Here is a 14,443-nt window from a genome sequence, read left to right as displayed (position 1 = left end):
TTCTTTCGAACAGTACTTAGGGCCGATGCCCTTGTTAGCAAAGAGTTATCACTTTGAACTTATTAAAACTGACGGGTACAACAATGCTGACTTCAAATAGGTTAACCATATGAGACTAACTAAGATAATAGCTTAATGTTCTATATTGCATATGGGGTGATCACCTGAGGACGTGTAACCTAAGATGAACTGTCCGAGGGGGTTGCCGGGCACTAGGGTGCTTTGCCGTGTTTCAGACGATATTCATAGCCTTAACTTGTTTTGGGCATCCGGTCTGAGGACCGAGGTATGACTGTACCGGGTCTAAACACTCGGTTGTATTAGTTTCCTTTGAGCTGGGGGTCCGAGGACTGTGCGGGATTTCCATTTTGTCTAGGACTTAAGCCTTTCTTGATGTAGTTAGTTTTCCGTAGGTTTGAGTTCGAGGACCATGCAAAACCTTGGTTCTGTTCAACACTTATATTTTCTAGTGACTAGTTTCCCCATAGGTTTGAATCCGAGGACCATGCAAGACCTTAGTTCTGTCTAGCACTTATATTTTCTTGAAGTAGCTGATTTCCCCATAGGTTTGAGTCTGAGGACCATGCAAGACCTTAGTTCTGTCCAACACTTATATTTTCTAGTGACTACTTTCCTCATAGGTTTGAATCCGAGGACCATGCAAGACCTTGGTTCTGTCTAGCACTTATATTTTCTTGAAGTAGCTGGTTTCCCCATAGGTTTGAATCCGAGGACCGTGCAAGACCTTGGTTCTGTCCAACACTTATATTTTTCTAGTGACTAGTTTTCCAATAGGTTTAAGTCCGAGGACTATGCAAGACCTTAGTTCTGTCTAGCACTTATATTTTCTTGAAGTAGCCGGTTTCCCCATAGGTTTGAGTCCGAGGACCATGCAAGACCTTGGTTCTGTCCAACACTTATATTTTCTAGTGACTAGTTTCCCCATAGGTTTGAGTCCGAGAACCATGCAAGACCTTGGTTCTGTCTAGTACTTATATTTTCTTGAAATAGCTGGTTTCCTCATAAGTTTAAGTCCGAGGACCATGCAAGATCTTGGTTATGTCCAACACTTATATTTTCTAGTGACTAGTTTCCCCATAGGTTTAAATCCGAGGACCATGCAAGACCTTGGTTCTGTCTAGCACTTATATTTTCTTGAAATAACTAGTTTCCCCATAGGTTTAAGTCCGAGGACCATGCAAGACCTTAATTCTGTCTAACACTTATATTTTCTTAAAGTAGCTGGTTTCCCCATAGGTTTGAGTCCGAGGACCATGTAAGACCTTGGTTCTGTCCAACACTTATATTTTCTAGTGACTAGTTTCCCCATAGGTTTGAGTCCGAGAACCATGCAAGACTTTGGTTCTGTCTAGTACTTATATTTTCTTGAAATAGCTGGTTTCCCCATAGGTTTGAGTCTGAGAACCATGCAAGACCTTGGTTTTGTCCAACACTTATATTTTCTAATGACTAGTTTCCCCATAGGTTTAAGTCCGAGGACCATGCAAGACCTTGGTTCTGTCTAGCACTTATATTTTCTTGAAATAACTAGTTTCCCCATAAATTTAAGTCCGAGGACCATGCAAGATCTTGATTTTGTCCAACACTTATATTTTCTAGTGATAATTTCTCCATAAGTTTGAATCCGAGGACCATGCAAGACATTGGTTATGTCTAACACTTATATTTTCTAGTGACTAGTTTCCCCATAGGTTTGAGTCCGAGGACTATGCAAGACCTTGGTTCTGTCTAGCACTTATATTTTCTTGAAGTAGCTGGTTTCCCCATAAGTTTGAGTCCGAGGACCATGCAAGACCTTAGTTCTGTCCAACACTTATATTTTCTAGTGACTAGTTTCTCCATAGGTTTGAGTCCGAGGACCATGCAAGACCTTGATTCTGTCTAACACTTATATTTTCTAATGACTAGTTTCCCTACAGGTTTGAGTCTGAGGACCATGCAAGACCTTGGTTTTGTCTAGCACTTATATTTTCTTGAAGTAGCTGGTTTCCCCATAGGTTTGAGTCCGAGGACCATGCAAGACCTTGATTCTGTCCAACACTTATATGAATTCGGTGAATTGGGCTACTGGACCCGCGAGGATTAGCCCCTTGACAAAGGTGTGGGGCATAGACTTGATGTTAGAAGCCCCTAGAACTGCCCGTGCCATTGGCACTTCGAAGTGTAGCCTTGAGTGGGAGTTGAGTTAGGGTAACAACCACGTGTTGCTGGAAATGATGCAGAGGCTTTCGCATAGCTTGCACCACTGCCAAAATTATTTCTTTCGAGGGACCCTTGTTAACAGGGGCTTGATCCTACCATGACTAACTGCCGCCTGCGCCAACGCACAAGCCTCCCCACAGACTGCGCCAATTGTAAGGACTCAATTTGTAACGATCCCAAATTCGTATTGAGTTCGAACGTTAAAGGCCCAAACAATAAATTTGTAGAGGGTAGGCTAAAAGGCTAGGCCTTAGTGAACGGATAGTCGTTAGTCATGGTGTTCATGATGATCGCATAGAGGTGAACTGAGCGTATCCAAGAAGACTTTCTCCTCGGCACGGCCTAGGTGGCTCCGGTCCTTGGACCTCGTTCGAGGAGCTTAACGTTCTTATTATTCCTTTTACGCTAGGTTTCAATGGTCCTAGAGACGATACATCATGCTCCCCCCCTTTTGGAATACTTCCTCATCCTTTTATACTAGCTTTTCCCCTCCCTTGAACGTCCACGTGTAGGTTCAGTTTTATAGGGCTGATACTTGTCTTATCAGCCCATACCCAAAGTGGTTGGGGGTGGTTGTAAAAACTGAAGAGCATGGCTCTGTCAGGCGCAGAGTACTTAATTGCAGTAATGGCAGCCTTTATCTTGTTCTTTGTCGCCACACTGTTCAGGGGTCCTTTCCCCATTAATGCAGCCAGGACGTTTGTTGGCGCATTCAATGCGGAGGTGACAGTTTTTCCTTGAACCGCTCCTACACTGTACTCACCTTTTCTTCTAGGAGTGCTCTGGGGGCTGCCTTTGATGGCGTGCCGTTCTTTCCTTCTAAGTTTTGGGATGCTAAGGACAGGATCGTCCTCGGCTACATCTCTAGGCCATTTAGACTTTCGTTGCATGTCCTCGGCAACATCTTTTCTCGGCGCGGGCCTTGGGCCCTAATGTAAAGTGGGCCGAGATCACAAATTCTCTAGCCCCACAAATAGCCATTGTAAGGACTCAATTTATAATGATCCCAAATTCGTATTGGGTTCGAATGTTAAATGCCCAAACAATAAATTTGTAGAGAGTGGGCTAAAAGGCTAGGCCTTGGTGAACGGATAGTCGTTAGTCATGGTGTTCATGATGATCGCACAGAGGTGAACTGAGCGTATCCAAGAAGACTTTCTCCTCGGCACGGCCTGGGTGGCTCCGGTCCTTGGACCTCGTCTGAGGAGCTTAACGTTCTTATTATTCCTTTTACGCTAGGTTTCAATGGTCCTAGAGACGATACATCATGCTCCCCCCCTTCTAGAATACTTCCTCCTCCTTTTATACTAGCTTTTCCCCTCCCTCGAATGTCCACGTGTAGGTTCAGCTTTATAGGACTGATACTTGTCTTATCAGCTCATACCCAAAGTGGTTGGGGGTGGTTGTAAAAGCTGAAGAGCATGGTTCTGTCAGGCGCAGAGCACTTAATTGCAGTAATGACAGCCTTTACCTTGTTCTTTGTCGCCACACTATTCAGGGGTCCTTTCCCCATTAATGCGGCCAGGACGTTTGTTGGCGCATTCAATGCGGAGGTGACAGCTTTTTCTTGAACCGCTCCTACACTCTACTCGCCCTTTCTTCTGGGAGCGCTCTGGGGGCTTTCTTTGATGGTGTGCCGTTCTTTCCTTCTATGTTTTGGGATGCCGAGGACAGGATCATCCTCCGCTACATCTTTAGGCCATTTGGACTTTCGTTGCATGTCCTCGGCGCGGGCCTTGGGCCCTAATGTAAAGTGGGCCGGGATCACAAATTCTCTAGCCCCACAATATATATATTAGAAATCCTAATACCTAACTCCACCCCAAACCCACTCCCTGGGCTCGAGCTATCGAGCCCATGGAAAACCCCCCGAGCGCAATTCGACCATTTGATTGAGTCCAAATTTCACATATTCCCATATTTCACCATTTTTTTTTAGTATTACCTATCAAATCTTTGATATGTAGACATGAACATAAAGACTGTGTGTAATATTTATCGATCTCATTCTCACAATTTAACGGTCTGATTGATCCCACATTTCACCACACTCTACATTTCTCTCATGATATTCCAAATGGATGGATGTGTTCTCGATTTGTAATTGGCGTGTGATCATTACATGTCACATACTTAGAAGTTTGACCAAAGTTTAACCAATCCCGCCTAAGATTTGAACCGCATCATTTCTAAGATCTAACTATTTGATCTTAATCATGTTCTTCAAGAATTAACCACTCACCATATCCCTCAAGTACGCCAATTGGATTTCCAATATTACCATTAGATCATAAAGTCCGCATATAAGACACCTAAACACCAAGAAACATTGATCGGACCCAATCTCACAATTTGACCATCTAATTGATTTAAAAGGTTCCACTTCGCCAACATGGCCTTGACATAAAAGCATTTATTGGTATCTTTTCTTGTCACACTGTGGTACCTGCACAAGTGTGCACAATTGTTCATCATTTGGCATGCATAAAGCTTCTAGTTCACGCCGTGTGGCAAACTTCTCAAATTACAAAAAAACCACTAGAATTTTGAAAGCTTAAAGCGGCTTACCTAAGCCTATTGTAGTGTAGCACTTTAATAATGTAATTTTATGAAAAGTGATGAAAATATGAGATTTTCATAATACAAACCACCTAAACTATAAAGAAAGAACCTCTCATAATACATTTTGAAATTTTCACATTTTATATTCCATTCGCATGTACACACTTAAATTATATGAGTGATTGTCCAAATTAATTATCAGTTGCAATGTTTTTTATGTGCTGATGCGTATGATGCATAAACCCCATTTAGAAAATAAATTAATAAAACTTCTCATAATACAATTGAAATTGTCACATTTTATATTACATTCACTTGCACCAACTTGAATTATATGAGTGATTGCCTAAATTAGTTGCCAGTTGCAATGCTTTTTATGCACTGACACGTATGATGCATAAACCCTATTTAGAAAATGAATTAATAAAATCTCTCATAATGCATTTGAAATTGTTACATTTTATATTACATTCACTCATACCAACTTGAATTATATAAGTGATTGCCTGAATTGGTTGCCAATTGTAATACTCTTTATGCGCTATCTCGTATGATGCAAAAACCCCATCTTTAGAAAATAAATTAATAATGTCTTGATATAGTCTCTATCTAATTCATTTTGTCGTTTTTATATTACTTTATCCAATGAGTCTTCTATTATACATTAGTTGAACTAAATCTAACTTTAGGTTACTCAAGCTAAGCTTATATTATGAGTAAACCTATTACTAAAATTAGGAAAATAACTCATGCGTTGCATACGATGGATGCATTTAACAAAAATATTTGTTGGCGTTTTGATTTCAATATGGTGATAACTTTCATATCAATACTTTTACTTCCTATTGATATATTGCACGTGGTTGATGCTTTTGGAGCCAAATGCTAGGATCAGCTAAGGAGAAAATTTAGACCAACCTCGCCATCAAAACCCTATAAATATTCTCTTCAAGTCAAAGGGGAAGGTATGCATTCCTTGATACTCTATATTTTTTCCTTTCTAGCTTGAATTTCAAGTGCCTTTGACCAACCCTATCCTATTGGTTGGTCATTGGCTTTGTTAGTATGTTGTTATATTCTCTCATAGCTCTTCGATTGGTGAACTTCAGGACATTTGACTACCTCGCTTACCTAGAATTCTTGTTATGGTTCATATTTGAGATCTACCCACCCAAACCTTCAAAATGCGTGGTTTCATTAATTGATTGTTTAGACTGAATTGCTAAAGCAGAAACCCAAATTTAGGAGCTCTTTGGATCTTGAAGATGAGTGTTGAGGAGTTTATTTTAATTAGTTTATCGGGTTTAAAACAAAGAAATTGGGCAACAATATATTTGTTTCTTAAAAATATAAACTTTTAAAAATGTAAATAAACTAAAATTTTCAATTTTGTATCAACATTGTGGTTAATCTCCTAGTCCCACATCAAAAAGGGGAAAAAAATTCTCCTAATTTCATGTATCCAACTGACAAAGACAAAATTTGTAGTTTCATGTATCCCCCAAACATTTCTAAATTTGTAGTTTCTGATTTTCCAGTTCCTTAATAACATTGCTCGGTATTTTTCCTCAAAAAAAAAAAAAAGAAACAAAAAAAAGAAAAGAGACAAAGGCAAAAATATCCATAGACACAAAAAACTTTATGTCGGACTGATGTGGTAAATTACTAATAATAAATAAAAAAAAGAAATATTATTAGTGAGTATGTAAAAACTCATAAAATATTTTCCACTTAATTATTGAGCAAAATATTATAAATTTTTTGTGTAAGTAGCATTGCTCTTACATTTAGGATAAGCTTTGTAAAAAGTGAATTTCGAGAGAAATGCGGCAAAAGCTGAAGTAGTCACTTACTTCAAGAACGAAGATGTATATTTGTTTTAATTGATGTAAGAGTTTTATTAATGTGTACTCTAAAGTATACATTTTTTTTTTTTTGAGGGGGCTCTAAAGTATACATTAATAAATTATTTTAGAAAAATTTTATGAAAAAATAAAAAATAATACCACTTTTTTTACAACTTTTTAAATTTTTCGTAAAATATTTTTAAAAATAAATAATTAATATGTGTTCTAAAAGCATTTATTAACTTACCCTTGATGTAATAATTATAGAATATACGGCTCTTCTTTCCGGAATTTGGTCTTTATTTTAGTGGCAATTGCTCAGGAAGAACACAAAAGTGTGGATTCCCATGCCAATTATGGTGTCCCGTGTGGAGTTGACTTAAAATATGTGCAAACCCCAAGAAGCAAGTTGTGTTTCTGGTGTGGTTTTGAGCTTTTTTTTTTAGTTGTAACTTTTAGATTCCTTAACTAAATTCAAGGAGACGATAATGTTATCTAATTACATTCAATCGTGCAATACTTTGTCGTTGAATGCAATATATTCTAGATGATTTGTCAGTATTTCACAAATAAACAAATTAAGACAATGTTATACAAAAAAGTGTTATGTATATAATATTTTTATAATATTTTCACAACAAATCATAAGTGGTTAGTCGTTATTGGTTCAAATTTGAATTTACCACCAAGATTACTTTTTTTTTATCCAAATAATAACAACTAATAACAATATATCACTTAAAATTTATTGTAAAAATATTATAAATATAATATTTTTCACTACGCTTTTTGAGCTGTCGGCTATTGGTTTAGATTCCCTTTTCTAAAGAAAGCTGGTTTGGAGATCAATTTTTTCAATTTGCTACATAGCGATTGGTAAAACTATTCATAACTTATTTAAACAAGAATTTTGTCATTTTATTCTTTTATTTGGACAGAGGAAAGTACTAGAAACTAAAAAAGAAAATTCGCAATTATTCTCATCTGAATATTGTTCTCTTTTAAATCTACTTCTACTCCAAGCCATATCATTAGCTTTCTTCCTTTGATCCTTAGAAAATTAAAAAGGTGAGGCGAAGGATGAAAGCAAGCTGTCTGCGCTTCTTTTATGAAAAAATCCTCACTCCAACTATGATTCTTTTTGTTTTATGGGACAGCCCGTACTCATTAGTCATGATTCTCAAACTGTTTACTTAAGTAGTCTGTTGGAATGCAAGTTCTTGTCCTTTTCTTTTAGAAGAGTAAATTATTGTCCTTAACTATTCATTAACAACCATCTCCCAAAAAAAAAAAAAAAAAAAAAAAACAGTTCAATTATATTACTACAATTACTTAATAACAACAACAACTAAGAGAGTCCCACATTACTTAAGAGAGTGTTGTGTGTAGTATAATTTGTCTCACTCTTCCTTAAAAGTTACTATGATTTTTTAGTAGAGTTGTGATGTGTTTTTGTGTTAAAACAGTTTTCCCTCTCTTTTGTATATGTGTGTGTTTGTTTCTAAAAAAAAAAAAAACGAAGTTTTTATTTTTTATTTTTTATTTTTATACAAGATAGAAATTTTACTCTAATATAATTTTAGTGTATATATGTATAAAACTTCCTCTTGGAGACGTAAACCCCAACTCTTACCCCCCACATCCCACAAACACTTATACTTATGGAATAACCATGACATCGAGAGTGTACGGTGGTACTAAGTTTTAATCATACTTATAAGAAAAGGAAAAAAAAAAAAAAAAAAAAAAACTAAATCTTAATCCCAACATTTAGGTATGTGCTATTACTTTTCAGCTATTCATAATTAATTAATTGATAAGTCCTAATCTTTTTCCTAATAATTTAGGGGAGGAGGTTTTGAAGCTTAAATCTTTTGTTAGAAACACAAATTAGTATTAATTAAGCTACAAAGTTAGTGAAATTAGGTATAATAAAATTTTCACTAAAACTCCCAAAATATTCCACAAACATTAAGCCCTTTATTTCAGAATTTTGATAGAGGGAATAGAAAAATTATTCCCATATTTGAAAGTTTAAGTGAGAGGAAACACTCATTCTTCCATTTTTCCTCAAAATCTCAATTTTTCATTATCCCAAAATTGGGAGGAATTAAAGGGAATAAAATTAGGTTTAATGAAATTTTCACTAAAACTCTCAAAATATCCCACAAACATTAAGCCCTTTTGTTTTAAAATTGTGGTATAATTATAAAAGTGAAGAGTCCAATTAATGGGTATTTTTAAGGCATTTGTTAATGAACCATTTTAGAAAAATTTTAATATTCCTTTCATGGGAAATATAAAAAGTCGTAAAAAAAGCACTTACTTTTTTCTTTCCTTATAAAAAGTTTCTAAAAATAATTTCAAAATTAACGCCTTAGGGCATCCATTACCTTTTCCTTAATTAAAAGATTTCATTAATTTCTTTCTATGTTATTCCTAAACAAGATTACTTATATTCAATTTCTTTTTATTTTTTTTTATTTTAAAATATCCAAACCAGATTACTTAATTTCATTAATTTCTTTTCTTTTCCTTTCCATTCATTACCTAAATACATTTCATTCTATTCCTTTATAATTTACTCATTTAATTTCATTATGATCTCTAAAGTTGCTTAAGCATCTCTTGATTCATCATTGTTTTCTTGATTGGATGTAAACTTTGAAGCATAGAAGCAAAAATGAAAAATAATACTTACATTTTTGAATTAGATACAAAATAGCAGTGTTATTAAATCCATATTGAACAATTGGTTAAACCGTTAAACCTATGAATCAAAGCATTATTCAAAATAATTTGGTGTAAAATACTAGATGTGTAATGATCTAATCTCAAATCGTGTAAATTGAACACTTGTTAATCTTCTTGACCTGCGGATAAAAGAAAAAAAATACCATATAAAACTGTGAAAGAAGACTAAACTGAAGTCACTTAACTTTGAAATATGAACTGAATTATTGAACTATTGAAGATTGAAAAGATAAATTGATAAAGACATAGAAGTGATAAAGACTATTAGATGAGAGTTGGGATTGAAGAGATAGAGAGATAGTGATGAGATGGAAAGAGATAGAGAGATAGTAATAAAACTATAGAAGAGACCTATTAATGATAAAGTGATGAACTTTACATATAAAAAAAGAATTTCTAAACTATAGAAGAGTCAAAATTTGTCAATAAAAAGTTAAATGGAGTATTTTTTTTTGTTATAATTTATTAATTTACCTAAATGGAGTATTTTTATTTTATTTTAGCCGCTTTTTATAATTATAAAATATATATTATTTATTTAATTAATAAACTTATGGTTCAACCAATGAACAACAAGTTGAACTAGTTAATCAATCTTTCAACTAGGTCAACCTCTAATACAGTTTTGATAACTATGCAAAATAGTACTAACTAATATATTTTATTAAAAAAAGTAAAAAAATCTGGTAACTTATCTAATTAACACATTTTGATATTTCAAAAGTAGATACCTATGTTTAAATTTCCCTCTCCAACCAACCATCAAATTATAGGAAAATATCTAAGAAAAAAAAATCAGTATTTTGATATAATAATAAAGAATTATTATTCGGAGCTGAGGGAATATCATAAGTTGAAATTATTTATAAAAAAATTATCTGAAAATATATTACATAAAAAAAAAAAAAAAGAGAAAAAGAAAAAGAAATAAAGAAAGAAAAGAGAGGGTGTTTATGATTATGATGGAGGGTTTCCTTTCCTTTTCCTTTCCGAGCTTCCCCTTGCATTTCATTTGTCACTCCAACTCCTACTGTCCCACTCTGTGCTTTTACCAGTTACATCACTCACACTCTCCTCCATTCACACACAACCAGCCAAGCCAGCTACTAGTCTATATAGACTATACATATAATATAGTGTGATAGAGTCAACATGCACCGATTTGCCACCACTCCTTTCGTGCAGTGATGACATCCCATTCCCATTCCCAACCTCGATGTATCCGCGTTTCCAGGTGTCACCGCCACCCCTCCAAACCCATCACCGGCTTCTGTGCCTCGTGCCTCCGCGAGCGCCTCGCTTCCATCGACTCCGCCACTCGCCACGAGATCCCCATCCCAACCGCCTCCTCCTCCTCCGCCGCCCTCCGCCGCACCAAATCTTACTCCGCCTCCTCCTCCGCCGCCGTCTCCGACCCTCCCCGCCGTAAATCCTGCGACGTCAGGTCTCGCAACACTCTCTCCGACCTCTTCAGTATCCACGACCACGACCACGACCACGACGCGGTTCCGGGAGGCTTTGAGGTCGAGGAATTAGGGTTTCAGCTGAGGGAAGAGGACGAAAATGAAGAACAGCAAGAAGAAGATGAAGATGAAGAAGAAGAAGAAGAAGAAGAAGAAGAAATTAGGGTTTCTGAAGCTCCGAATGTTCAAGAAGACGAGAATGTGGAGTTGAAGACGATGAAAGAGTTCATAGATCTCGAATGGCAGACCAAGAAGCGCAATGGAGGAATGGACTTCAGGCACATTGTCTGGGAAGCAGCTTCAGTATTCACCAAGAAATTGAGCAAATGGCGCCGAAAGCAGAGCAAGAAGAACACTAAGAACGACTGCGACACCGTCGATGCCGATATCAACCGCCGCGCGCGGCCGTGGAGGGAGACGCAATCGGAGATAGGGGACTATGGTTTTGGGAGGAGATCTTGTGACATGGACCCAAGGTTTTCCGTCGATGCCGCGGCGGCACGGTACTCGTTCGACGAGCCTAGAGCTTCCTGGGATGGCTATGTGATCGGAGCAAAGGCATTTCCGAATCCAAATCCGAGGCAGCTTTCGCCTCTGGTTTCGGTTGTCGAGGATGTTAATCAGAGTCGATTATCGTTGGATTTAACGAGTCCTCCTCCTCCTGGAGGTTCAGCTCAGACAAAAGATTACTATTCGGAAATGTCTAGGACTACGAGGAGGAGGAGCTTTGATCGCTCCAATTCGCTTTGTAATAAAGAAGTAGATGACTTGAAATTGATATCCAACGCTAAGGTTTCGCCTGCCACCACAGAGTTATTCTATGGGGCTAAGTTGCTGATTGCAGACCAGAATTTAAGGGACACCAATGGTTCTGAGAGTGTCCATTCGGGTTCCAAGGACTCTGTTGTTAGTCAGAGCGGTTTCAACAAGTTGGGCAAGTGGAATAAGGTGCGGAATATTTTCAATTTCAAGCCGCATAGGCGGCGAAATGATAGGAATTGTGAGAATGGGAATGAAGAAAAGTGTGTTGGAGGAAATGTGGTTGATCGTTCCTCCTTTGGTGAGTCTTGGCAGAAACTTAGGAGGGTAGCCAATGGAGAAGCAAATGGAAATGGGTCTGTGAGCCAAAAGCTTATCCGGAGCTATAGTGTTAGCTGTAGAAACCCGTGCAAGGTGGCTGGATTGTTCAATCATGCTGAGACCAAAGCCAATGGTGTCAAGAGAAGAGAAGAGGTCATACTGCAACACAGCCGGAGCGCGAGATATTCGCCAAACAACCTTGATCATAATGGCCTGTTGAGGTTCTATTTGACACCGTTAAGAAGCTACCGCAGAAGTAAATCGGGAAAGAGTAAGCTAAGGAGCTCGAGTTCTATAGCCAGGACTGTCTTGTGAAGGTGCATCAACTGTTCTTCTAAGACATATCTTGTTGTAAAGACATATATAAAAATGTGTTTAGTTCTTGTTGTTGGGATAAAAGCACATCATATTGTAGTCTTTTCTCTGATCAATATGCTTTTCTAATAATACCAGTAATGGAATTAGAAAACTGATCGCCTTTTGTTTTCCTTGCTCTTGATGGTAATGAGAACTTATATGGAAATATAAAATGTCCAAATATGCTTGTCATATACTTAGTATTCTAACCTGTCATGATCTGTTTTTATTTTACGTGGCCAGAACATTTTTGGTTCTTGAAATGATGCAATATTTACTATAGATATTTTTGAAATTATTGATAGGTCATGATTTTGGGGGTAGTTGTGGGCACTGGGAAGTGAAATATGTGTCCAAGTAGTTGTGCGGCTGGCTCTTTGAATATGAATTGAAAATCATTGTAGAGCAGGAACAGGTGACTACTAGAAGTCTAGAAGTAGACACCTGATGTTAATTCGGTGTCAAAAAAGAAAAAAGAAAAAGACACCTGATGTAAATTAATGTGATCTTCACCCAATTTAAGTGAGGAACTATGTTTTGAGATTATAGTCTAGAGTTTTGTGAGAGAAAAGACTGTATTCCTCTTTTATCGTTTTGGTTGAACTCACTGATTATTGAAAGATAATGGGGAGTTTAGTCGTGCTTATACTTCGTGGGTAGAGTTTTGTTTTGATTTTACAAGATTTTTCTGGTTTTCTGCACTGTGTGCCTGCTCTTTTTGGTCCTTCATTTTCATGAGTATTGAAAATGCAGAACAGAGCTTCTAATGGGCAGACTGCTTTCATGAATTAATACAAAGAACTCACTTGAGAAGAACCCCATTAAGATACAGAGATTGCTGACAATCCATCAGAAGCACTGCATCATGAACAACTTTCTTGGCTTAGGAAATTTGGCGAAAACATCATCAGCCTTAAAAACCTCTAAGTTATCAAGTTAGATATTTGATGAGATAAAAATGCAAATTGTACCTTTAATAGATTTTCAGCCAATTTGGCACTGCTTACAGCCAAGAAGCTTAAAAAACAGTACTATCAGGTAATACACCAGAATAATGTGAAGCCATCTCCTTGGTAACAAAAAGGTGGTGAAGGTTAGAGAGAAGTGAAACATCCATTCTAGCTAAAGATTTAACATTTAAAGTTCTCATTTCATCAACTTGAAGATTTACAAGAAAATCAGAATGACTGAAGATTACAGCCCAACGGCTATAGTAATCCAAAAAAAAAAAAAAAAAGAAGACGAAAATAAGACACTGATCAAAACACACAAAAAAAAGTTGAAAAGAAAGATGATGAAATATGGCGTGTTCATGTTGCAACGTGCCAATCAGCACGTGTCCATTTCATATAATGTGATAGCAACAAAATTTATGTGGAGCCTCCACCTGCGTTGGCAGCGTCAAGGCGAGCTGTGGTGAAGGTGCGAATGGAGGAGTCGTCTTCATCGGAGTTTCAGTGTTTGCAGCTTCGGGGGCTTCCTCGTTGGAATCGTCGTCAGAATCAATGTGGGCGATGGGGCTTGGGGTGGGTTGGCGATCTGGGTCGGCGGAACAGATCGACAATGAGGGAGTTGGCCGGCGAGCTGAGGGATGAGGGAGTTGGCCGGCGAGCTAGAGAGAAAAAAAAAATGAGGAAGAAAGAAGAGAAGCCGGAGAGAGAGAGAGAGAGAGAGAGAGAGTAGGAAATGTATATTTAATGAGAGAGGAGAGAGAATTGTAATAAAAAAAAGTTTTTTTTTTTTTACCTGTGAACTACAGTGCACATCTATATTTAGATGTGCACTGTAGTTGAGGAGCTAAATCTTTTAGATTTAGTTCCTCTGCTACATGGTGTATAAATGTGCACTGTAGTTGAGGAGCTAAATCTTTTAGATTTAGTTCCTCTGCTGCATGGTGTTTTTTGTGATAAAAAACTAAAAAAATACCATTATACCTATATAGCACTACTGTTGCAAATGCTTTAAGTCAACTATCCAGTAAAGTTTGCCTCTAAAAAAGAAGTTTTAGACTTTCAGTTTCATACACCTGCATCTATATTTTCATAAACTTTGGATCAAAGGCAAATTTCCACATCACAAGACATACCATGCAACTTCTATAAAAAGAAATTAATTGCTTTTTGGTTCTACCAGTACCATCTTCACTTTGAATTAATT

General features: G+C 37.0%; 1 protein-coding gene across 1 annotated transcript; it reads left to right on the top strand.

Moving 5' to 3' along the window:
- Positions 1–10,364: 10,364 nt before the first annotated feature.
- LOC126727895 (protein OCTOPUS) lies at positions 10,365–12,478 on the top strand. The gene has a single exon (XM_050433797.1). It carries the CDS (start codon positions 10,574–10,576, stop codon positions 12,242–12,244), a length of 1,671 nt encoding a protein of 556 aa, XP_050289754.1. The 5' UTR covers positions 10,365–10,573; the 3' UTR covers positions 12,245–12,478.
- Positions 12,479–14,443: the final 1,965 nt, after the last annotated feature.

The sequence above is a fragment of the Quercus robur genome, chromosome 1 (genome assembly GCF_932294415.1).
Source record: "Quercus robur chromosome 1, dhQueRobu3.1, whole genome shotgun sequence".
NCBI classification, from domain to species: Eukaryota; Viridiplantae; Streptophyta; class Magnoliopsida; order Fagales; family Fagaceae; genus Quercus; species Quercus robur.
This window is presented reverse-complemented; position numbering and strand designations above follow the sequence as displayed.